This window comes from Anarrhichthys ocellatus, unplaced genomic scaffold (assembly GCF_004355925.1).
Source record: "Anarrhichthys ocellatus isolate YVR2014 unplaced genomic scaffold, GSC_Weel_1.0 scaffold33, whole genome shotgun sequence".
Taxonomy (NCBI): Eukaryota; Metazoa; Chordata; class Actinopteri; order Perciformes; family Anarhichadidae; genus Anarrhichthys; species Anarrhichthys ocellatus.
In genome coordinates, this window is record NW_022280063.1 from 2,984,663 (window position 1) to 3,009,507 (window position 24,845).

General features: G+C 43.1%; 2 protein-coding genes across 6 annotated transcripts; one reads left to right on the forward strand and one right to left on the reverse strand.

Annotated features, from left to right (window-relative positions):
* Nucleotides 1-1,715: 1,715 nt before the first annotated feature.
* LOC116393390 (DENN domain-containing protein 2A-like) lies at nt 1,716-13,028 on the reverse strand. Of its 4 annotated transcripts, none has more exons than XM_031865689.1 (20): nt 12,841-13,028; nt 11,838-11,900; nt 9,425-10,483; nt 9,140-9,231; nt 8,433-8,527; nt 8,130-8,339; nt 7,792-7,885; nt 7,646-7,690; nt 7,348-7,553; nt 6,717-6,826; nt 6,370-6,439; nt 5,795-5,872; nt 5,553-5,693; nt 5,261-5,409; nt 4,441-4,618; nt 4,263-4,304; nt 4,037-4,145; nt 3,675-3,944; nt 3,508-3,594; nt 1,716-3,390 (listed from the first exon to the last, which is right to left on the reverse strand). In XM_031865689.1, exons 1-20 carry the CDS (start codon nt 12,870-12,872, stop codon nt 3,359-3,361), a joined length of 3,162 nt encoding a protein of 1,053 aa, XP_031721549.1. In that variant the 5' UTR covers nt 12,873-13,028; the 3' UTR covers nt 1,716-3,358. The 4 variants fall into 4 exon arrangements, with proteins under 4 accessions (XP_031721549.1, XP_031721548.1, XP_031721547.1 ...); XM_031865688.1 differs by having other exon boundaries at nt 7,646-7,696; XM_031865687.1 differs by having other exon boundaries at nt 1,716-3,594.
* A 1,265-nt stretch (nt 13,029-14,293) lies between these two features.
* Nucleotides 14,294-24,409, forward strand: slc37a3 (solute carrier family 37 member 3). 2 transcript variants are annotated; one of them, XM_031865690.1, is made up of 14 exons: nt 14,294-14,380; nt 16,045-16,254; nt 17,331-17,445; nt 17,548-17,640; nt 17,724-17,807; nt 18,001-18,146; nt 18,493-18,589; nt 18,701-18,785; nt 18,916-19,115; nt 19,228-19,369; nt 19,485-19,586; nt 19,726-19,925; nt 20,521-20,586; nt 22,489-24,409. In XM_031865690.1, the coding sequence occupies exons 2-14, from the start codon at nt 16,178-16,180 to the stop codon at nt 22,579-22,581; spliced, it is 1,500 nt and encodes a 499-aa protein (XP_031721550.1). In that variant the 5' UTR covers nt 14,294-14,380; nt 16,045-16,177; the 3' UTR covers nt 22,582-24,409. The 2 variants fall into 2 exon arrangements, with proteins under 2 accessions (XP_031721550.1, XP_031721551.1); XM_031865691.1 differs by lacking the exon at nt 16,045-16,254 and having other exon boundaries at nt 14,321-14,380.
* The last annotated feature ends 436 nt before the right edge of the window (nt 24,410-24,845 follow it).

Genomic DNA, 24,845 nt, shown 5'->3' on the forward strand with positions numbered 1-24,845 from the left:
CCCCCCCCCCCCCCCCCCCCCTCTCTCTCTCTCTCTTTAAACCTTTTTTTCTGAGCCTTTATGGCTTGTTTTCTTTCTTTCACAATTTGAGATTAGAGAGCGAGAAACAGCAGCCACAAAAAAAAAGAAACTCACAACCCACAATGATTTTGCCTTCCTCACACTATTCTGACTTTGCACGTCTCCCTCTCTCCTTTTTCTTCCCACTTCCTCCACTCTTTGCCAGCTTCTGGTCTGCGTCCACAGTTTAAAAGGCTTTGCTGTAACGTGGCGTAGCAGCAGCAAAATGGAAATCCTGCCTTTTGTTTTCTCTTTGCTGTCACCTACTCTGCAGCCCTTCACCTCTTCCCTGTCAAATTCACCTCTCCTTTCCTCTCCTGGCCTTTTCCTCCTCTCCCACCTCCTCCTGCCTTGCTGTTATGTTCTCCATAATGCTTCGATGGCTCCTCCTCTGAACGGGGGAAATGATTCATTCCGCTGGCATGCATGGCAGGGCTGCAGCTGGACACTGCACCTGCAACTCCAAAAAACAAGCTGACGGGTGCATGTTCGAGGCCTTTTTACTTTCCTACTTATTTCTCCTTTGTTATTCTCACACTTGTGCAATCATACAGGCAGCGTCAGGCAATCAATGTGACAGTGTTAAGAAGAGCAGTGTCTCTCTATAGCTTCCAATCAGGCACAAAAAGACTCTATGGGAGCCTGTAAGTACCATATTTGTGTTGTGAAGACAAAAATACCCGAGGCACACAAGCATAATTTGTGCAAAATTGCATATGGCACGCTGGGAGTTACCGTCATGACCCCAAGCTCTTCAGCAAATTCAACCTGCCAAAACGGCCTTTTTGATTGAGGTTTGTGGGAGAGAAGATATGAAAGAAAATAAAACCGAATGATGGAAAATAACATTGCACTTTTCATTTTGATTGATGGCAAGTGCTGCTTAGTTGCTGCACCTCCCCGCCGCCATAATTTACAACATAAATCACGTAATTAGCAGAGGCAACCTCCAGAGGGTTTCTAAATGCAAGTTTGCAAGCCTTGGAAGGAGGTCAATAAATCTCCGGAGAGACTTTATAATTGAATTGGTGGTTGGTTTTAATGGACCGTGATGTTTGTATGATTGTATTTCTGTTCAGATTAATAGGCATAACTGCATCGGTACGTTGCAACGCTGAGTTTTGCAGCAGGTTCTCTCTTGCAGGTAGATGTTTTCAATTACCAGCATAATGTGGTATCACATGTGAGGTGGAATCCAGTCAGGTTATAGGGACCTGTGAAAGGCACTTTACAGGGAAGATTAGAGTTTCAACAAGCTATTGTTGTTTCTAAGTGGCAGAGAAGGGTGCTCTCTCTCCCTGACTGAAAACGCATGACATTTGCAGTGGTGAGAGATATTCCACAGGGAGGTTTGCTGTGGAAATACACCAGTGCAGGATGTAAGGCTTTGGGGGTCAACCCCTGCTGGCTAGAATTAATGGAATCCATAATTACCTCCGCACTAACGAGCTGGTTGTCTTGAGCCACGGCCAGGTGTTTAGCAGGAAACGATATGTGACAATTTGGGTTTGCTGTTCACCCATCTGCACACAAACTCAGTGCGAGAACCTGAGTCTGTGAGCCAACATTTTGGCAGCCGTCAGCGCTCTTCTCTCACCACATCCATCCATCTTCCCGAGACGCCTCCTGTCCCACAGCACCACAGCTTTCCCACCTTGGGAGCCAGATAGGAAGCTGCGGTATGGTTTTCACATTTGCTATTCCATGACGTTTTCACTGTACCCAGTGTACCCAGGGGCAAATGCAGAAGTGCTCCTTGGGGTGCAAATACCTCTGGGTGGTCATCATTGTTTTAGAGTATGTACAATTATGAGCCTGTATCTGTTTGACATGTTTTGTACTCTCTGTGCATCTGTGTGTATGCATCAACATCTGTGTCAGCGGGTGTGTGTGAACTTGCCACTAACAAGATGACAGATTGGGTTGCTGGGCGATGCCCTGGGGGCCCCTTGGGCTTGCTCAGCAGGCACGAACTGAGCGCACTGGTCCCCAAAACAATACACTACTATGCTCTGCTCTGCACCTGTGTTGTGTTTTCATGCTGACAAAGATGTGCTTTCCTCTTCGTGGGCTAAAGATCTGCTTTGTTTCCATGACTCAGAGACTAAAATAGTAAAGCTGCCACCAACTCTGAACCGAGGCTCTTTGTAGTAAAAAGGCCAAATAACTTTGAGCACACAAACACAGTGACTGGTTAGCGAATGGGTGGTATGCGGATTACTCACTGTGTAAAACTGACACACAAATGCTGAGTGAATGCAATTAACTTGGCTTTGATTTTCAGCTCAGCATTTTGCAATGTGTAATAAAATACAAATATTTTGAGCACAGTGTCTTATACCGTATGTTCATACCATCAATTGATGCAACCGTTTCTAATCTACAAACTGGAGGGAGGTGAGAGATTTACAAAGTTTACAATGATGACATCCAAACTGTAAGTATGTAATGCATTGATTATATGAGCCATTTGTTTCAATGGTGGGGGGAGCACGGCAACGTCAAAACAGTAACTCACCACTTCAAGTTCAAAACACCAAGCTGAGAATATTTATCTATTTTGTTTTATTTTATTCATTTTCTTGTGATGTTGTCACTGCTATGATAAAAAAAACATTAAAGAAGCATTAAAGATCAGGAAAGCAGGTCTATGTCATTTTCTGGTCAGTCACTGACAATGTGAAGATCATCTAATCAAAGAAAACAAACTACTGCCCCCTTGTGGATTTAGAGAGTGCGGTGACTGTGGACTTTCAAGTCAAGTAACAGTGAAAGGTTGACTGACTACCAAACGTCCTAATTATCATACTCATCAAACCATTCAGTGACCCCTTGTGTCCTTTGCACTCTATACTCATATATTCAGGTTTTCCCTTTAATTTGCCAGCCATATGTATCTTACAGCATTATACCTCGGACCAATTTAATCTTCATAAATTGTGTTATTTGTGCTCATGAATGTTGTTGCCTGAAGAATGTAATCTAAAAAAACCAACCAACCAGGAACCTCTTATGTATTTCTGTGAGTCTACAGTCCCATGTTTCAATATGTATGTGAAATACAGCAGGATTTTTCTTTTTTGGGATTCACTAGAGCTTCACTGTGTCCATCATGAGTCCTTGAGGAAAAGTCTCACACGGTGACACAGATGAGGATGGCGTGAACGAGCGTATCTAAAAAATAAAAGCATTCAAGTGATCATTTTTTTTGTTGGATTTCTGCAGTCCGTGAAGTCTTTCCTTGTTTCAGTGTTTCTTCTTTTTAGTTTGTGTCTCTTTGTGTGCAATTATAGTGGCCTTATTTCTTGGAAAGAAATTTCATTTTGTTTCCTAGAGCAAAGGGAAAAAAACAAGAGTGATTCAAGGTGAGAATGAGCCTACTGTAGATTGTTTTCACAGAGTTTGTTTCACTACAACAAGGAAAGAACAGCTCAGAAACAAACTCACCCAAGCCTTTGAGAAACCTGTTAACCCTCCGGTGTTCATTCTCGTGGATGGAGTCTAGATACTCCTGCACCCTCACTTCAAACAGTCCTGATGAAAGAGAAAGAATCATGAATCACTGCATCAGCTCCCCAGCAGCCGGCCCTCTTGTTTTCACTGCAGCTCTTTACCTCTCAGAGCCTGCCTGTGGAGCTCTCTCTCCTGGATGAACCAGCCGAACATCTGGGTCTCCATGAAGACCTCCAGGAAGCGACGCACAGTCTTTGACGGGATTGCTTTACGAAAACCCTCGCGCTGGAAAGAGCAGGGGACCGGGGAGGAAGAAGAGGACGAGTAGCCGTCTTCCCGTTCCCCTGTGATGAAGAGTGGATAGTGGCCTACCAGCTCCACGAAGAACCGCACGAAGGCCTCGGACACAACGGTGCTAAGATGGCCAGAATCTGAAGAGAAGAAGATAAACATTGGATCGTGAACTTGCTCAGTTGCAAAATTGAATTGCTAGTTTTCAGTGTCAGTCCTTGATATGTCTCACCACCAGGTGTGTCTCCTCCTCTCTCATTAGCCAGCTCTCTTCTCCTCTCCAGAACAGTCTCCAGGGCTGATTGGAGCTTAGAGGGCAGGATGGAGTCCTCATCGTCCAACTAAACATGACAAACAGGATAGAAAACTGATTTGTAGGGGAGTTAAGGGTGAAATAATTTGTTCCACATCCATACGGATTATGCAGAGCCATATATGTGATACAACACGTGACCTACTTGTCTGAGAAATCGACTGTTTCCAAGATCCACAACCAGAACCTGAGCACAGAAAGCCTTAATTTATTGTTGCTGCATTGATGTGATAAATCTGTTCACAGCTGCAAATAAGTATATTTTTTTCTTTATATGGCTCAAGTTTCTCTGAACGACTGCTTAGAATTAGTGCCTTTCTGACCTCCTCCAGGGGCAGCTCAGTGAGCTGGGGCAGGGAGCTGGACAGCAGGCCAACGATGAACGGGGTTGGAGTGCAGACGATGTCGAGCATGGCCGAGGGCAGCACGGGGATGTAGGTGTGCTGCCACACAAAGGGGTAAAGCAGCGCCACGACAGCATGGCAGCACTTGGAGAGAGTACTGCAAGGACAGACACGGGGAGAATGAGTGGAGGGCAATCAGATATTATCAAATGATGATGAGCACAAAAGGGAACGCTTTTCATTGCATGTTTAAAGTCTTTATAGTAGATATTTTTCTGGATGAGAGAGAGAGGGAGAGGCAGCGAAAGATACAATAAGTAAGTAATACTCATTCTCACCACATGAGGGGGCTATGGTTTAAAATACAGTCTAATCCCAGTGAATATTCCCTACAGTAACATTTCCCAGAGAGGAAAGCAAAGTTACATACTTCTTTCATTTACGTCACTTAACTTCACATTCCACTACTGTGACCGCTCTCTCTGACTCCCACTGGCTTTCTCCTGCAGAACAAACAATCCGGCCCCAGCACGACAACAGCTCAACAGACTGGCCTCAAAATATCTCTCTGGCGTGTTCCCTGAATAAAACTGGGGCTGCCTTAAATTTATTTTAAATATGAGGGTCTGGACCACCCGTGTTTCTTTCTAACTTCATAATGAAAACATCTCTGAGGCTTGAACTTAATATCTGCCGACTCCATAATTACATAAAGGATGGAAGAAGGATGTTTAGTGCAACCTCATATTGGGCTATTGTGTAAGTCTACAGGAGCAATAGCTCCAGTGGAGGGACCGACCTGAGCTTGTCAGCGGTGAAGATGACCCTTCGCTCCAGCAGCAGAGACCCCAACACCCGGAGGAGCAGGCGCAGACTCAGACAGGAGAACAGACACTCAAAGTCCACGTGCTCCAGGCGCGAGTCAGAGGGCCGACAGAGCTCCATCACCTGGGATTAAGAGGGATAAATCCACAAAGTTATAGCACACCATGAACACTGGTTAAAAAATAGTTTTTTTTATTTACCTTTATCGAACATATCGACTAGAAACAGGTTAACAGGGTTAATTTCAATATTGAAGTGTCAGTCACCTCAGTGCCTGAGCCAGGGAGGAAAGTTTTGATGGTGATGGTTCTGCCTGGAGCTGGAAACTGAGCCTCCATGATGGCTCTCATAAAAGGCTGCACAAGGGCTGGAGACAAAGCCCTCCGCCTCTCCACCTCATCCAGCACCTACAGTACACACACACACACACACACACACACCTTGTAAATTTGCTCAATTACTTTTATGTCAACAATATTATGATAAGGAACCAGTGAGAGTGGTTTACCTTGGAGAACAGGTTGAAACAGCCGAGGTGACTGACAATACAGTAGACTTCTGGTAGACGTTTACCTTTTCCACTGGGCTGAAAAGAGAGGGGGGACGTTTACTTGCTGCTGCTGGTCTGGGAAAAACTCAGAAACATGAACCTTTTGAATGTATTTATTGTAATGTAATTCAGTTTAATGACCAAGTATTTTCTAGGATTAACAACTGTTTTTTTAAAGTATTTTATAAGTATCCTTAAGGATAATGTGATCTGTCCCGAAGAGTTGCAAGGTTTCAACATGACAGAGGCCACATAAACATTTGTAAAATGAAAACATATTGCTATACTATACTATCAACAGCTCTGAAACTAACATATACTGTAGAAATAGACAGACAGAAACAAATGCAAATGCACACACACACACACACACAAACATTCTCACACACTTCCTCCCAGACTCTCAGAAGGACTATTTTCCCACAGGCACGTTGTCTATTTTGGCACGGTTATTTACTCAGCCGTGATTGTGGTATTTAGCCACTTCCTGTTCAGTAGCAGCGCACTTATTTATTCAAGTCGTTTCTATTTACCAGTAAACGCCGGCAGTATCCGAACCTCCTGCTCCCATCCTCTCCAGTCAAAACAAAGGAGAACATCTCACTATGAGGGATGACCCACAACAGATACACAAATAAACATGCGATTAGTATATTTTGATTGTACATCTGAGAAATATACATAGATAGTTATGTTCATACAAATTGACTAAAGGGACTCATACATCATCAGTCCAGTCCAGCAGTCATGTCTATCATGGGTTAAACAACAAGTCTTCTAGCGGTAATAAAAGTTCTCCAGTACTATTGACCATGAAATCATCTTAAATGTATGTGGCATTTCATAAACAGTAGCATTACGGTAACTTTTACACTCTCACCTTGGGTAGTTCTCCACCGGCTCCCAGTCTTTTGCATCAGGGAAACAGAATTGAGGAATGATCCTCAGCTGATCCTCTGTCTCCCTCATGAACTTGAAGCTCCGCTCCAGCTGCAACATAACAAAAGTTATAAGTTTGTTTTTACTACTTTCGTGCATTTTCTTTAGCTTAATTTCCATCATTATTTCATGCATATTTGTCCACAATCAACAGGTAAAGGCTTGCATGTAGGAATTAGGGTAGCTAAAAAGTTACTGTATGAACAAAGAACTCCTCTCTCTTCCTTTTTCAGCTTTTTGTAGTAAGAGAATCTAGTCTGGTTGAATCGGCATCAGTTACTATTGACTATTGTCTGGCTGAGGTTAAAGACATTTATATTTTGAGGCATTAGGTCTCAAAAGTTAAAGTGGTACTTCTGGGATTTTTTACATTGCACTTCCATGAAGATTGTGGACTCACAAGAGATGTTTAAAGAATGGTCAAAATCAATGCAGCAGAATTCTTTGTCCTAAATGTGAGTCCAAAAACAGAAGACTGGATCCAACATTTCCTGAGTAGTGATGATGATTACATGATGAGTTAAGTTTGTGGTTTGCTCCTGTAAAACAAGATGGCAAGTAAACATTCTGACCTTCGGGGGAAACTGCTGTGTGACCTCCGGCAGATAGTGGGCACCAGCTTTCGACTTCTGCAGCGACACGACTAGAAAATACTCAAAGAGCCGACGCTGGTGGAGCTCCTGGTCCAGAGAGCTGTTTCTGGTGTTGGTGCTGTTGTAGTGGGCCTGGCTTGGTTTGCTCAGTATGGACTTGACTGACCTGAGACGCTGACGATGAGCTGGAGAAGAGGAAAGTAAGATACAGCATGGTTATGAATTGAAGATGTCAAAAGGTGTAAAAAAAAAAAAAGAAATGCTCTGTGTAATCTACCTTTTGCTCTTTCTTCAACTTCACTCTCAGAGTCGCTGTTCTCATCTGTAACTGCAAACAAAAGTCATGTCTCTGAAGCCAAAACTCCACATTTACATTATAGGCATTAGAAAAAGGTTTTAAAAATGTAATGTCAGCATCATCACCTCTCCCTGAGCTTGTCTCAGCGTAATGATAGATCCTTCGTAGATGTTTCTTCCCGATCCGAGCCTCAAAGATGCTGTTGATTCTTAGTACAACCTGTTGGGGAAAAGCTCTGAATCAGTGGGATTGAATACATCAGCATATCTTTCAAGGATGAGAACAAAACACAAATTCATACTAATTTGGCACCTACAGAGGAACCTGGTAGCCACACTTGATTTAGATTAAAGCTGAATATCTGTAAGTAATGTGGTAAGCATTAGGGTTATAGGATAAAATGTCTACTCTAGTTCAGGGATTTCTGGGTAAGCTAATACATATACAGCTCTCAAACACACACCGTTGGTATCCTGCGGCAGGTGCGGCTGTAGGGATCTCCGGGCACCCAGGAAGTGTTTTCAGGCCCAGCGGGGGTGGAGGGAGGGCTAAGCTGGGGTGGAGATGAAACGCCCCCGCTGCTGGTGCGGCGGGGCGACTGGTTGGTTCTCCGCAGGTCCAGCAGCTTGAAGCTTCTGCCTGAATTCTGCCTGAAGAAGCCAGGCCTCGAGGTCTACAGACAAAGAACAAAATACAGTTTTTATAGTCATTTGGAAAAGAAGTGGTGTCATTGCTAAGTATTATGCTTGGCTTGTTTTGCAAGAACCTTGGTGGTATCGGCGCCAGGAGAGGAGGGCAGAGACTGCTGGGAGCATTGACTCTCCAACTCTATGTCCTCATATGGGTTCTCTTTGGACGAGTCTGGAGGGAAACCAAAGATGGCAATGTCTAACACACGTTTATAGGCATTTCTCAAAATTCAAACAAAATGGCTATTCTGATATTTTTAGGCTGAAGCTGCCAGTAGAAATATCCTATATCTATGTCCTACAACATCATTTTCTGCAGAATGTCGGTGATGATAGAGTGGAAAAACATGAAAAACATTTAATCCATGTGGTAACACACTGGTTTCTCGAAAATACCAGGGACACATCCATGAGCTGTGGCCCCTGTTTTACAGTTTACATCTTAGTTTGAATATAGGGGTATAGTTCGACAATTTGGCAAATACCCGTATTACCTTTTTTTAGTGGCCGATAACTATGAGGCTACAGCCGAGAGACAGTTAGCTTAGCTTAGCACAAAGACTGAAAGCGGGGTGAAGCTGCAAAACCTGGCTCTGCCGACCCGGAAAACTTCAGGGAGGCACTGGACCACAGCCAACAAATAGTCAAGCACATAACTTGACCAAAAACCACAAATTCTCCCTGTTTCACGTCTTCATGCAAAGCTACTCTTCTCATCGAACTCTTGGCGAGAGAGCAAATAAGTGTATTTAAAAAGGCGAATCAGTAATGGACAATGTCTGACCTGGGACGTCTTCATAGTGATGCTCCTGAGACAGTGAGTGAGAGAGCAGCGGGCTAGTTGACCCTGCGAGGTCTTCAAACTCAAAGGATTTCCTGTCATGGGGAACAGAAAAGTGCGAATGAGGGAAGATGTTTAAATGTATTTGTTAATATAATTGATTTTTTTCTCATTCCTCGTAACATCAGGTCTAACTGTTACTATGGCCACAAAACTATATGTTGTGTTTTATAGGTTTAGCTCTGGCTAGTATATGAGCCACACATTTCATTTGTGTTCCCTCTATACCTGTTGACGTTGTCTCTGACTCTCTCTCCCCTGGGTCTCCCATAGACACCAGATGGAGGTTTTGAGGAAGTCTTTGTAGAGATGGAGGGCAGTGGGGGGAGGTTCCTCTGCTCTCTCCCCTTCCTCTGACTCTTCCCAATGGGGGCGCTGGCTGGATGCTCAAAGGTGCGTTGGGGTTTGGGGACTGGGTTGATTGGGGGCGCCCCTGGCTCTGTGTACACATTCTCCCGGGGCTGCTTCCCTTTCGCTGCACTAGTTTGACCCACCTGTTTGTCCTTGCTCGGTGGACTGAAGTAGTTTCCAAGCTCCGGAGGGGTTTTCCCGTGGTTCTCCCCCATAGCCTCCAGGTTTTTAAAAAGGGTGAATACAGATCTCTTCTCCTGGCTTTCATTGCTTTTCCTCAACGTCCCCACTGGCTGCTGTACTGCTACTGTCGGCGAACAAGGCCTTGAACCAACAAGCTTTTCCAAGTTCTCTTTCTCGTGATCTTGCTTTTCCTTGTGCACGACTCTGCCGCTATCCTCCCCTTTGTGGTTTTCACTGGGCTTGCCGCTCTTAAGCGTCCCTCTTTGCTGTTTCCCAGTTTCAACAGGTGAACAAGGCCTTGAATCACTAAGATTTCCAACATTCTCTTTCCCAGGATTTTCCTTTTCCTTATGAGCTACTCTCCTGCAACTCTCTGCACTCGACTCATCAGAAGTTTTATTGGTTTTTGTGAGGGATTCTGTCCTTTTTATGCCGGCGCACTGGCCCAAAGAACCTGAGGTAACTGGTGAATGTGTGGGTTCCTTCCCCTCCCATAGAGAAATCTTGTCCTTGATGTTGGCTCCATTGGATCTGGGGAGCTTGTTGCTCACCAAGAGAGCGCTCTCATTGCTGTGAGGGTCGAAGCTCGGCCTCCTGTGAGCCATCGTGGGTGATTCTCCCCGCTGGTTGTTCAGGTTGTCTAGTGGGGTGAAGGGGAGTTTTGGTGCCACCTCTCTTTTTTTCCTAGCTTTCTTGTTTTCTCCTGAAGAGATATGGAAATCACCTCTCTCACCAGCACAGCCCTTCTTTACCCTGAACACACAAAGACAAGACACATTAACATAAATTTAAATACACAAAAACAAACAGTTCAAATAGGATTACAAACTGGTGTGCTGCAGATCTTTAGTAAATATATTGACACAATGATCAGTATCACTAACTGCCATATTTACTGCACACCTCCCACCAACCTACAGCTTTTCCTGTAAGGTCAACAAAATGTACCACGTAGTTTAACGTTGTGATCTGTGAAAATGTTTTATATTTGTTATTTTAAAGGATTGGAAATTAGCAGTTAATGCTGTGATACATTGCATTGGATAATTGTTGTGCAATTATCTGTGTATATTGTGTTTGGTCCTGTCAAATAAACATGAAATGAAGTCAGTTAACACTTGACCACCATGTGTTGCCATTGAGAGTGTGAAACCTAGCTGAAATAGCAACATAAAAATAAGTGATAAACAGTTCCAATAGCTAAAAGTATTGGATAAGTGTTTTCAATAGTTAGCTAGATATATTGGCCAAACAGTTAAAATAGATAGGCGACTGTGGCTAAGTGGATAGCAGGGCCGTCCTTCAATCAGAGGATCGCTAGTCGCATGTCGATGCATCCTTGAGCAAGACACTTAACCCCAAAATTGCTCCCATAGCTGTGCCTACAGTGTAGAAATGTGATAGAATCTGAATTGTAAGTCGCTTTGGATAAATGAAAATGAAAACTTGATCAAAGCAACTTAATCAATTGTATGAAAAAACATTTTTTATAATATCTTCTTTTTTTAATAAGTAAATAAACTTTAAAAATCAATTGAAATTTTGACATTTGGTGATGGATTCTTGAGCTCATCTGAGGGGTTTCACAAGAAAAACAAAAAAATGTAGAGAAGCAACGTTTTATAGAATTCCTCAGTAAAACACATCCTTCTAAATGATTGTATCACTGATTGCCTGAAGTAAATAAAAAAGAATGCAATAATATGCTAACAAAGGGCTAAGTTACTGACTGCTATCATAGTTTCCTAGACTTCCCATACAATCACTGAGACTGCCAGTTAGGGGACACTTTGTCTTTTTCTGGCGACAGTGGGAACATTCCGCCTGAGAGTAAATGCCAGAGGACAAGGCTATGACCAAGCATCTTCTTCTCATCAGACTCGCTAAATAAACACATACTTGGACCATAGCCCATTTCATCAAACTGTTATATTTTAATAAATAAACAAGAGGAAATGGGAAAGACCTTTTCTGACTTCTCCTTCATGGATGTGACGAATAAAGGGCAAGTTAAGCCGTGTTACTTATTTCTCAGGAGGAAATTGTGAGGAAAGTGTCCATCTCCTACAGGGACAATGTTCACTGATAGACCTGTGCTCATACAAACCTGTTGACAGTGGAGTAGATGCAGTCCGGCATGCTCTTAGTGGCCGCCATGATCACTGTACACCTGAGACGGAGATAGAGAGGAAAGCATCTTAACCTCTTAAGCTGAATGTGGCATTCAGAATCCACACATTAACATTTTTTTTGGCATCCAGTCTGGTTTTGGCTCCAAATGACAATTAGCCTCAGGCTTGAAGCTGAATACATCTGCACACACTTTTTATTTTTTCACTCTATGGGTCAACATGAGATTAAGGTCCTTTCTAACATTTTAGGCAGTGTGGCCATCATTCACAGCTGGTAATGTATGGTAATCGTGGGCCAGCTGGGCCGACTCGAGGCAAAACAAGATGTTCACACGCACCAACATTTCAATAGTCATCAGGGAACTCATGCATGATTGAATCACTCTTCTCTGCCCTTTCTGTTCATTAAGTGCTCCTTATTCTCCTCACAGGAGACCAACCTTTGCTCCGCTCTGCCTTCCACCTCTTGACTCTCATACTTTTCACATCTCTCAGGCCAATGTTTCAAAGTGCAGTGGCCTGAGAGATAGTGCTTGGTAATTTCCCAACAATGAGGCCGTTGTCATCATTTGTTTAGTTAATATGTGGCCCGAATGACAGTTTGCATGAGAAGAGAGACCGCATGCAGCCCTGAAAGACGGCGGCTGTCGCTGATTAGCTGAGAAACAGATTCAGCTACATAGTTACTGTGTGATAAAGACAGCAAGCTATCCAGAGCTGCATTATTAATCAAAGCGGTCGCAGTTATCATTACGCTAGAGGTTGCTTTCACAAAATGCCCAGATGACCTCCCAGAAAGATAAGAAATATATATTATTTTCTCCTACTCTGACTTTTTTTTCTCAGTTATTTAGAAGACCAAGTACAACATATATGACTCAATTAAATTAAGAATGAAACCCCATTATTCTCATAACACTGAGTGGAAATCCCACTCATCTTGTATATTAAACACACAAAATCAAAGCGGCTTCTTACCTCCTTCTGTCGTAAAGTTTCCATGTGTTCATTAGTGAAATGGGAGCATAATGCAGCCGATGCTGCTGTAACAGTATCCATTGATATAACCTCCTCTAAACAGTCTGCATTAGGTTTTCTAGCTCGAATTAAGCCTTGAAGTGAGTCGTCAGAGGTTTAATTGAGAGAGAATAGAGACTGTACGCCTCTCTCCCTGTCTCTTCTCCAATCTTCAAATTTGATTCACTCTTTCTCTCCCCACACACAGAATATGACTTCTTCTCTCTCTCCCCCCTCCCCTCTCTCTCTCTCTCTCTTTCTCTCTCTCCCCTCCTGTCTGTCCCTCACTCTGTCTTAGTATATGTCTCTATCTGCTGACTGTCCCTCTCATAGCTGACATTACGAACAAGATAGAATGAATGAATGACTCGTGAAACAGACTGAAGCTACTTTAATATCATAATCTTGCCTACAAGTTGCAGGGAAATGACACATGGGACAGACGTTATTGTATTACATTATTTCCCTCCAAATTTGAAGTTCGTTGGAATTCACACCACAACTGCTTCTGGGCTACAGTTGCTCATGCAGCTGTAGCTCACCCTCATTGCCCCATGGTGTCTATTCTTTTACAAATTAATATATGAATAGGAGAGGCCCAATGGGATTTGCAAACAGCAAGTGAACAAAGAAAGGACATGAGACTTCGAATGTTACATCCAAAGAAAAACAAACTACCGGTAAGTGTTTTTGAACTGTTGTATTATAAATGAACTCACATGGCCAAGAGGGGTTTCACGAATCGGTATAGGAAGCATACAACAAGATACTTTGTCATTTTGCACTTGTGACGTTTTAATATTTTACATATATGTACAACTTTCTGATTTGAATTTTAATCCTTATATTTCATTTTTCTGTTCTATTAGCACGACCTTAAGTGTGCTCCACATAGCACTTCACTACACATAGCCTACTACTTCAACAAATAAACCTTTGAATCCTTGAATTATTTAATGGTGTTGATATTATATGATACTTTGTAATACTATGAAATGTAACCACAATGGAAATTTGAAACAATGTCTAATCTTATAGAGTCACCCCTTAAAATATTTACACATAGTTTAAACACATATTTAGGCCTACTGAGCAAACTAATGTTAAAGGCTTACCAGAATTATGGTGCTGGATCCCTGTTGAGGTGTCAGGCAGTGAAGTGGGGTGTTTGTGGCGGGGCAGTTTTTAAACTATGTACAAAGCAACCGATGTTGGGCTGGCTCTACCCACACAAGTGTCACAGTGACAGGTGACAGCTCAACAGCTGTCTCCTCAGTTCCTCATACCTGTCGTTCCACTCCTGTCCTGCTGGCGGCAGCAGCGCGTCGCTGTGCTCTGCGCGCAGCGATGTCCGTGACACAGAAATCCACGGTGTGGCGGTAATGCGACATCGTGGATGACAACTGCCGTAAATGTTCAGAGACGAAGAAGAAGCGGGAAGAAGGAATCACAGTAAACATACCGAGAGAACAAGCCAGCTGACGCTTACATGAGCAGAAAGGTAAGAAAACGCTTTGGTTTTTGTTTGTTGGTTAAGAGTTTAAAACTGTGACTTCTAGCTGTTTATTTGTAGACGTCTGTTGTGACTTTTAGGTGGAATGAACCCGGAACTTGCAATGTAACGCCAGGTAACATTAGAGGCTCCTGTCACCAAGTGATAACTAGCTAACGATGTGTGCCATGTCACCCACTGAGGCAGAGATGGACATGAACTGCTCTGTTGACTGGCTGTTTGCTCCCCATAATTACAACAAATGAATTAAAATGACTTCACATCCATGGGCGTATTGGGAATAAAAGATGAGTTGTGTTCCTCTACGAAGAATATAATCCGTGTCTTTGAACACAAAAGTCATAAACGAAAACAGTGATTAACGTGGCACGAGAGGCACGAGAGGCACAATCTAGAGCCCGTCTGTTCTGTAATCTACAGAAAATTGATTGTGTCCTTTAAAAAGGGACGTCCTGCTTACATTTTCTATTTTAGTGTGGTGTGCAGTGTCCCATATGTCGGTTACCTTTAGGGTACCTAACAGAGAAGTACTATTTACCTTATGGGAGTTGTCTTACAAGTTATTTTGGCACGTGGGAGAAGTTTACCTTCAGGGCTTTCTGCCAGAAAGGGTTCTTTCTAACCCAGATGCTGATATTTTCTGAAACCTAACTAAGTAGGTCTGTTTCCTGAACCTAAAGGGTTTTGTGACAGAAAGCCCTGAAACCAAATAATCGATCAATAGGAAAGAAAACAGTCTCATTTTTCTGAAGTGAGTACTTTTACATTTTATACTTTTAGTACATTTCCCTGATTATTCTTGCACACCTTTACCCAAGTACCATTCTCAATGCAGGATCTGTCCCGCTGAAGTGGCTTTACGTACTCATAATACACCTTTACTACACATAGTAAGAGAGTGCTTTTACCCCAGCAGCCTAAATAACAGCCAGGATTTCATGGGTGGGGTTGACAATCATGTGAAAGAAACATTGTCTCGTTAGGAAATGATTTATTAAGGAAATGAAAGGGAGGCAATTGACTTTCATAAAAGTGTTTCTTAGATGAATGGTTCTCAACATGTTGGCATCTGGCCCCCAGAATAAAAGCCTCAACCGATCCACATTAAATATAGTTTATTTGTCAGTGTAAAATACATATCAGTGTTTTCGCTGTAAGTCCAAGACATTCAGTCAGTGGGCCAGTTTTTTTCAATCTCTGGTCTCCTGTTTACCTTTCAATAACATGAGCTGAATGAGTTCCACACTTTGAAATATACAGATATACAGCACTGGTATTGGATCAGTACTCAAGTTGAGGCAGAGTCCTCTGCAAACAACACGAGGCGATGCATCGCTGCAGCTGAACGGGCTGGTGGGAGAGGTGGAGTGGTTTCAGAGGCAGTCAACACACACTGGGCTCATTGATACCTGTGCGCACAACCCAGCATTCACACCAGATGCATCTAATCACACCGCTCTTTTAGCCCAAAGGGGATAACTACTTTCTACGAGCTAGTGTTGCCTCTTGTAGTACAGGATTAATCCAAGACTGGTATAATCAGGTAAAATAATATTCATCACCTGGTCACCACAATCTTGGGTGAACTCAAACGCAGTTAAGCATTTTAACTTTGGTTTCCAACCCCTTCTTTTCTTTGTTGTTCCCCTTAGTGATGTGCTTGTCCCATCTGACATAGTGGGACACTATAGCTGGACCCCCCCTCCTTGTCCTTTTGGTGTTCCCCCCTGAAGGCTTCCTTTTCTCGTCCTCCACCTCCTCTTCCTCCCTTCGGCCACCCCTGTGATGCCTCCCTCGTGCTGTGGCTACCTGTCACAGTACACTCACCATCATCTGGTTGTCTTCCTCCTCACCTTCTTTAGGTAATCCAGGTCATCGTAAAGGTCTTCCTCTAACCTGGCGCCACTGTAAAAGACCCATTCGGGCTACAGTAACCTGTTTCTTTAAGGCTTTTGTGTTGTTCTTTTATTGCATATTTATTGGAAAGAGTCATAAGAAAGATGGAATTAGATTTCCAACCAATTTTTTGCAGCAGTTTTGTTCAATAAGAGGATGCCGAGTGTGCCGAAACACACTGAATGGACGTGAGCTGTACATTTAGGTGAAAGGTTTATGGGGCAAGGTTACACGGTCCCAGGTCAGACGAGGTCAAGATAACATGGACAATAAGTCATTGATTGGATTTCCAATAGACTGAGTTTGGGTCTCAAAGGTCTCAAAAAAGCAGTGAAAATGAATTGTAATATTTTCTAATTGGGGGGGAAAAAATAATCAGAAGAGGAAAAAAAAAGGAAAACATGCATTTTGTTAATTATTATTATTATACGTGTTTGGATCGGTCTTTTATTTGTCTACTTGTTCAAACCCTGTAAATGGCAAATGTGCTGCAGTGTTAAACAGAGAAGGATATTAATCGTTGTTTATTTCAGTCAGAGCTGTTAATCTGTAAGTACAGTCGATGTGGTATCACACCTTATCTATCTGGCAATGTCAAAACTCCTACCGGGAGCAAAAGCAAAGTGCCGTCTGCAACAGGAAGCAGTACACAGTGAAAACTGCTGTTCAGCAGAAAATTTGGGGTTTCAGCCATTTCCTGTTTTTGTTGATAAACATGTTGCATTGAAGTGTTTCTTGTAAATTCTTTCAGCAGAATCGAACCGTTTCTCTGGAATTTAATCTTTACTGCCTGCCGTATGTGACCTTAAGTAGCCCAAGAGAACTATGTAGATCCTTTAAAATAATATTAATACGTCAAGTGGTATGGCATTATAATGTACATAATTGCCCTTTTTTGAAACTGTATCTATTGCTCCATTATATATATTATAAGTGTTGAGCATCCCCTCCAGCGTCGGTATGACCATTGACCTGTTCTTTCTACATGGATGGTTGAGATAAAGATTCACTTGCTGAATAAAACCGTCTTCTGTCTCTCCAGCTATGTGCTGCTGCATGCGTCCAGGAAGACGTTCAGCAATGTGAAAGTCAGCATCTCGGCCCAGTGGACGCCATCCGTCCAGAATGGCAGCGCACCAGCTTTCTCCCCCGGCGAGGTACAGAGACCACCAGCAGCACAACAACCTGTAACATTTAAACGCCCCTATTGTAGACAAAACTGCACATGCATATCTGTGTTTTCTCTTCGCCTGTCGCAGACGTGGGAGGACCATCATATGTTTGCAGATGAAAAGCAGGCCACTCTGTTCTTGGGAGCTCTGGACTCCATCTTCCTCTTCTCGTATGCAGTGGTGAGTACTCAACAGGGCTTTCTGTGTGCAGTCGTCAACTTCTCTGTCATTTGTATCACTTCCCGTTGGTCCCGCCCACACAGGGTCTGTATCTGAGCGGCGTGATTGGGGACAGAGTGAACCTGCGCTACGTGCTCAGCTTCGGCCTGTGTGGCTCTGCTGCAGTGGTGAGTATGCGTAGACCTTTCGTTCGTGCGTGTGTAGACCTCGACGGGGTGCTTTTTGTTAGTGTCAGGTTGTGCGTGCTATTGATGGAGAGCTTCTTAATGGAATATTAAAGAGCAGCAAACATTTGTTCCTAACACACTGTATTTGTATGATATTTTGGAATACAACTGTAGCCGTCTGTGTGTTTTGTAGGAGTTTGTTTTTGGCACTCTCACCGAATGGCTCCACATCTACAACATCTTTCTGTACTGCGGCCTGTGGGTGGTGAACGGCCTGCTGCAGTCGGCCGTCTGGCCCTGCGTTGTGGCCGTCATGGGCAACTGGTTCGGCAAGCAGGGGTGCGTGACATTTCTCCGTTTACAAAAAAAACCTGCATTTATCCGACGCTGCTCGAAATATTTAGTCGAGTTGGTGTCTTGGCAAGTGGAGCTTTATGATGACACACCCACCACACACGGAAACACACGGGAAACACTCACAATGACATCCATTCAGTGGCGCTGCGGCCAAAACATAGACGCTATTGAGACTCTGTTTTTCCTCAGCGGCAGGACTTGTGAACGTAATTTGCTGAATATAAAGATAGCTTGTCACTGAGCTGCCTGAAGTTGTGTTTAGTAGGATATTTTTAAGAATAGGAACATTACTGACGTAAATTTTTCTTCTCATGATGCTGTCTTCCAGCCGGGGCTTTGTGTTTGGCCTGTGGAGTGCTTGTGCCTCTGTAGGCAACATCCTGGGGGCCTTCCTGGCTTCTAGCGTGCTCAAGTACGGATATGAGGTAAGAAACACACACACACACACACACACACACACACTTATTGAGACCTTTTACTATAATTTTCTCAGCAGCTAAATGCTAACATGATGTGCCGTCTGTGGCTGCGTGCAGTATGCCTTCCTGGTGACATCAGTGGTCCAGTTTGCCGGGGGGATCGTGGTCTTCTTTGGCCTGCTTACCTCTCCAAAAGAAATCGGTAAGGGCTGAATGATGATGACGGACGCTATTTTGAACTTGAACTCTGCCTGAAATAGAAACGGTTTAGTGTCTCGATTGCCTAAATTGATTGGATCTCCACTGCTTGAATGTGTGATTTTGTGTGTCAGGTTTGAGCTCGGACTCAGAGACCGGACTGAGCGCGGTGGAGACGGACTCGGACAGCCACAAGCCTTTGATGAGCGACAAGGAGGAGAACGAAGAGGAGGAGGAGGATGTGGTGGTGGTGGAGGCGGAGGATGAACCTCTGGCAGAGACTCCTCGAGCCATCAGCTTCTGCCAGGCGTTCTGTCTGCCTGGGGTGCTTCCTGTGAGTGCGCAGCTCCAACAAGTCAAGACGTATTCATTTACAAAGGGCTTTTTAAACAAATGGAGATTAAACGATATGACGCATGTTGACTCTGTGTCTTCTTCCATTGCAGTATTCCCTGGCTTATGCGTGTCTGAAGCTGGTCAACTACTCCTTCTTCTTCTGGCTTCCTTTCTACCTGAGCAACAACTTCGGCTGGAAGGAAGCCGAGGCCGACCGCCTGTCTGTGTGGTACGATGTTGGAGGAATTATCGGTGAGTGGCTGGACAATTTACGCATTTTCTTCCTTTTTATTTAATCATAGTCTCTTGTATACATAAACATCCTCTTTTCTCACTGCGTCTCTGTCACTTTGTGTCTTTGCGTCAGGAGGGACAGTTCAGGGTTTGATTTCTGACTGCATGGGGAAGAGAGCTCCAGTGTTGGCCATCAGCCTGCTGCTGGCGATGGGAGCCCTGGTGGGATACAGCAGTGAGTACAGACTTTAAGATTAGTTTATTAATCCTTCAACAGGAAATCAATCAGCAACAATCTACCAAAATATAAAAATACAAGGTTGATGAAAGTCAGTGTTGGCCACAGTACGACTCCTACTCTCTCTCCTTCTCAGACTCCCCGAACGACAAAGTGATAAACAGCGCGCTGTTAGCCACCACTGGCTTCTTCATTGGCGGCCCGTCTAATATGATCAGCTCGGCCATATCTGCTGACCTCGGCAGACAGGAGGCTCTGAGGGGCAGTCAGCAGGCCTTGGCTACCGTCACTGGCATAGTGGACGGAACTGGAAGTATAGGAGCGGCCATCGGACAGGTGAACGAAAAACACCCGACATTTCACAAGGAAACGTCTGTTCTCTATACAAACAAATGCTTTCAAACAGCACGAAGAGTCGAGATTAAACTACAGAATAAAGGACATAAAAGAGGGTTTTTGATGGATCTCCCCAGTGATAAAGCACATGCACACGTGTAGCTCTGTGTGCATGTGCTTTACCGTGGTCAGTCTCTTTGTTCAGCTATCAGAAAGCATCGATCATCTTGTCGTGGCTTGTTAAGACACTCTCGTTGTGCGGCTCGAACTCCATTTAATACAGAGCCAATATCCTGAAAGGAATACATTTGACACCATGTTTGTATGTTTATGTAATGGAATCGCTAGCTTGCACTTTCAAATCTACTTATTTTTACTACTCATTAGTATAAGTAGTCATCAACTTACTTTTAGAAGTGGAATCACTGCACTGGAATAACAGTAACTGTGAGAGTACTGCAGTGGGTTTTAGTTTGGATCTTAGCTTTGCATTGACGCTTTCAAAACACATGGCTGTGTATCAATTACACAGCCATGCAGTCGCACCCTCACGTAGACGTTTGACTTGTGCATTTCTGTCTCTGTCATCCTCTAGTACCTGGTGTCTCTGATTGAGAGCAAGCTGGGCTGGATGTGTGTCTTCTACTTCTTCATCGTCATGGTAAGAAATCACAACAGGCCTTTTTAACCCTTTTGCCTCACTTTTAAAAGAATTGCTCTGATGTCCTGAGAGCATGTATTTGACCCCGTAGAGCAGGGGTCCCCAAACTTTTTCCTGTGAGGGCCACATAACTTTTCCCTTCTCTGATGGGGGCCGGGGTCAGTTTGTAACAGAAAAAGTGTGACGATCGCAGGGGTGCCTAAATGTAAACATTTATTGTTTTCCAGAAAGTTGCTGGTGAATTAGGCAGTGGACTTGTATCGGGGCGGTGAGACCCCGTGCTTCCATCTCCCGGTTCATGCGTCCTATTAGACCACAAGACACGCCCACCATACTAGGAGCCCCGTCAGTCGTGATGCTGGCAAGCTTTGACCACTCCATGGTTTGGCATACTTTGCCGAAAATATCCTCCCCCGTTGTAGTCCCTTTGAGACTTTGGAGGGCTGCCAGCTCCTCGCACATCTCAAAGTTTGCGCTAACTCCACGAATAAAAATGAGCAGCTGCGCTGTGTCTTGCACGTCCGTGCTCTCATCCAGTGCTAATGAAAAAAAGTCAAATTCTTTCGTCTTCTGCTGCAGCTGGGCATATACATTACCCCCGATTTCTTCAATGCGTCTGGTGATTGTACTCGCCGACAGACTCGCAGCATTAAAGACATCTTTCTTCTCGGGACACACCTCTTCCGCGACAGCATTCAAACATTTCTTGACAAACTCTCCATCAGTGAAAGGTTTACCGCTGCTTGCTATCAGTTGAGCAACCCGAAAGCTGGCCCGAACGGATGACTGGTTCAGCTGAGCTTGGCGTACAAATGTATTCTGCTGAGCTAACAGTCCACTTTTTAGCTTTGAGAGTTTGTCTGCTCGCATTTGGCCTTGCAAGTTATCATACTTGTCTTTGTGACGGGATTCATAGTGTCGGCGCAGATTGTATTCTTTGAATACCGCCACCGCCTCTTGACAGATGAGACAAACAGCCTTTTCTTTGCATTGAACAAAAAAATAATCGTTTGACCACTGCAGGTTAAATACCCTGCATTCTGAATCAACTTTTCTCTTACCTAACCTTTTCGCCATTATTCCGTTCTATTTGACAGGGGCTAGTCTAGGATTTGCGTGGCCAGACTGAAAAAAAATCATAATGCGTCTCTGGAATTGTTCAGGGGGCCGGGCCAAATGTGGAGGCGGGCCGTATCCGGCCCGCGGGCCTTAGTTTGGGGACCACTGCCGTAAAGTATACATACATGAGAAAATGGCTCAATCTGGTGGAAAAATAGTAAAAACTACAATTCTGAAGCCAGGGCTCTAGATTGAAAGCCTGATATAATAGAGTGACAGCCAAACATTGTGGTGTTAATGGAGACATTTAGTCCTTCAGGGTCTGGGAGTCTGTGTTTTGGCTCCACCGTTTGTCATAAATTTATCATAGGAGCCATGTTTAAACTTCCAAAATATAATTTGAAAAAAACGTATGCCCATGCCTAAATGTGTGCCATGTAAATAAAAACGGCCAAAATTATTGAAAAAAATAAAAAATGTTTATAGGAATCATAGGGGAATCACAGGTGTTGCTCATATGTGTCGATGAGGAACAGACCCATTGACCCAACAAAATGTGTTAACGGTGTTTGTTTTTACAATACATTGTCATTAATTACTCTAAGTATATTAATGTATGAAGTATGTTTTGCATGGGTTTAAAGTAAATTTGAATTTCCAGCTATCAACCCCATGTTTTTGATGCGCTTCTTCCTTTTTTTAAATGTTTTTATCACCACTTGTTAGTGCACTGGTGGAAGCATTAGTGTGTCCTTACCCACAGCAACACCGCAGCATGTGATTGTATAACATTAATCAGCACAACCCTTGTGTAACTCTGCTCCTGGTGTTCTTATGCTACAGACAGGGGGCAGCATTGTGTTCATCACTCCGTTGCTCCTCAAAGAGGTGCGTGCCATGTGGAGAGACAGACAAGCGCTGCGACGCCAGCTGTGAAAGCGTCAAACATCTGGCAGCCATAATGTTCCTACTCTTATCAGTGACGGCACAGCAGGGCTGCTCACAAACGGCTGCTTTTAGGTGAGTTTCGAGGAGGTGGAAAGATCCGTGGGATGAGGTTCCTCACCGCCACAACGATTAAGGTGACCCAGACTTAAGAGAGACGCCACTTTCATTCCCACAACCACCGGTGTTTGTCTATTAACACCCATGTGAGCAGACAGACAGTCTCTGAGCACAACACTGGAGTTTTATCCACTCGCTAAAAGCCTAAAAATGTAAATGCACGCTTCTTTTAGTTTGACTTCGAGGATTGAGAGGTTGTGTTGAAGTGCCTGTTTGAAAAAGGCTTTTAAAGGAAGCTGTCCAGTCTGTGAATTCAGGCCTTGCGGGGCCATCACGGCATGTACTATTGTATATATTTTATGATTTAAATGGATGTAAAAAACCTTTTTAAAATGTAGATTGGGTCAAGTTGAATGAAGTTTTGCCTTTTTTAAATCATGGGTTCTTAACTTAAAGATCAGGCCCTCTGAGATGAGTTGGGGGTCAGGATCGCCTAAAGAATGTGAATAATAATTTAAATGTAGAAATGTGTTGTCAGCTGTTGTAGATATGTATGATATTTTTGTTGCTTGTGGTCGAGATAATGAGCATTGCACTGTAGTATTGGTAACAAGGCAACGTCTTGATGATTTTACTGAACCACTCGGATGTCAGCTGGGTTTTTTAGGAAACTTTCTCATCACAGCCACTTGATTTCTCTTGTTTACAGTTTTGCGCAATCAGGGTTAGAAAGTATATATTGTGCATACGGGGACTGGTTCTCTCGATTCTGTCACAGATTGAAACACGCTCATTCTTTTTTTCAGTTTTGGTGTCGTAAGTCACAAGCAGCCGCTGTGAAAACCCCTCACACACACACAAACACGACGAGTCAAATCTACTATGGTCTTATTTCACACATTGAGTTTATAGTGTAGCTTCCCTATCGCACATTAAAATGTAAAATACACACTGACATTGCGGAAGAGACGTGTTTTGCCTGTTTTATAGCAGAAGCTGCACATTTGCACTTTTGTTTTGGGGAACTCGACCCTCTGTCTGTGTCCGAATAGATTTGTTATTATGTTTTAAAGGCCAAATGAAGGTAAAACACTTTTTACAATATCAATTCTTGTCATAAGGGTGAAAGAAAACCTCCTATAACACCAACTATGTGCTAGTTTATATTTGGGACGGTTGTCTACTTTAACAGACACTGTGGTCAGCAACCAGACAACAATTTGGGGAGGATTGTCTTGGTTAAAATCAGTAAGAAAGACACTGATTTTCCAGACGCAACAGATAGTTGACACCGTTTAAAGGTCTTTTAACATCTGGGCATTTTGGTATCATCTTCATCACTTTTATTAATGAGGTGTGTTCCTTATGCTAAACTAGGAAAATGAAACCTGCACCTCTGATTTCTCTGAACTTGCCAAGTGTAAAAAAAGGATATAAATTGAAATGTGTGTGGAATTTGTAACACTATCTGTGGTGTCTCTGTTGTTTTATTTTTATTCATGTGTACTTTTTCAGTTTTAACTGATGTAAATGCATATTTTCATTTTAAATAAATGCAAAGTAAATTTTACACACTGAATATTTGAGATAGTAGGACGGTAATGGTGTAGGTTAAATAGTTTTTGATCATGTAACGAGTGTTTCCTTTCTGAACTTTCTTTTATTATAGCTTGTAAGTACTGCCAAATGATTGACTTTGTGTGCAGTGTTACCTTTAAACCACCAGGGGGTGCTGTTAATAAGAAACCTTACATTTCAACCTTTCTCTGCTTCTCTTAATACATCCATGCTGCTCATAACACTTCAAAACAGAGCGGAAACAAAACTTCAGACCAATATTTCTTCGTTTGTATCAATCTTATTCATTAATTTTTATTATTTTGAGTACGCGATAAGAAATCAACAATATGATAGGCAATAACAGCGCACCGACAACCCAGAAATATATTTACAAATATTATCAAAAGGGATACGATTCTCATCCCAAACATGTGCACTTCTTACATGTTGCAAGGTTACAAACACCAGCATTAAATTACAATAAAGTAATTCCAAAGATTATCATACATTCATGCATATACAAAGTTACAACAACAACACAACTTAAATATAGCTGCGACGGGGGATTTAGGAAAGCGCAGTGAGACACTAATGGGTCAATCTTTATATTTATCATTTTGGTTTTTCCACCTAAC

Bases quoted from the DNA above. Each gene is read 5' to 3' on its own strand.
- LOC116393390 (XM_031865686.1), bottom strand. From the start codon at position 12,872: ATGAACACATGGAAACTTTACGACAGAAGGAG. The intron at 8,528-9,139 runs GTCAGACATTGT...GTTTCCCTCCAG, and splicing joins TCACTATGAAGACGTCCCAG to ACTCGTCCAAAGAGAACCCA. The intron at 7,886-8,129 runs GTGTGTGTTTGA...TTTCCCCAACAG, and splicing joins CCTGCCGCAGGATACCAACG to GTTGTACTAAGAATCAACAG.
- slc37a3 (XM_031865690.1), top strand. From the start codon at position 16,178: ATGCCTCCCTCGTGCTGTGGCTACCTGTCACAGTACACTCACCATCAT. The intron at 18,147-18,492 runs GTGCGTGACATT...GCTGTCTTCCAG, and splicing joins AACTGGTTCGGCAAGCAGGG to CCGGGGCTTTGTGTTTGGCC. The intron at 18,590-18,700 runs GTAAGAAACACA...GGCTGCGTGCAG, and splicing joins TGCTCAAGTACGGATATGAG to TATGCCTTCCTGGTGACATC.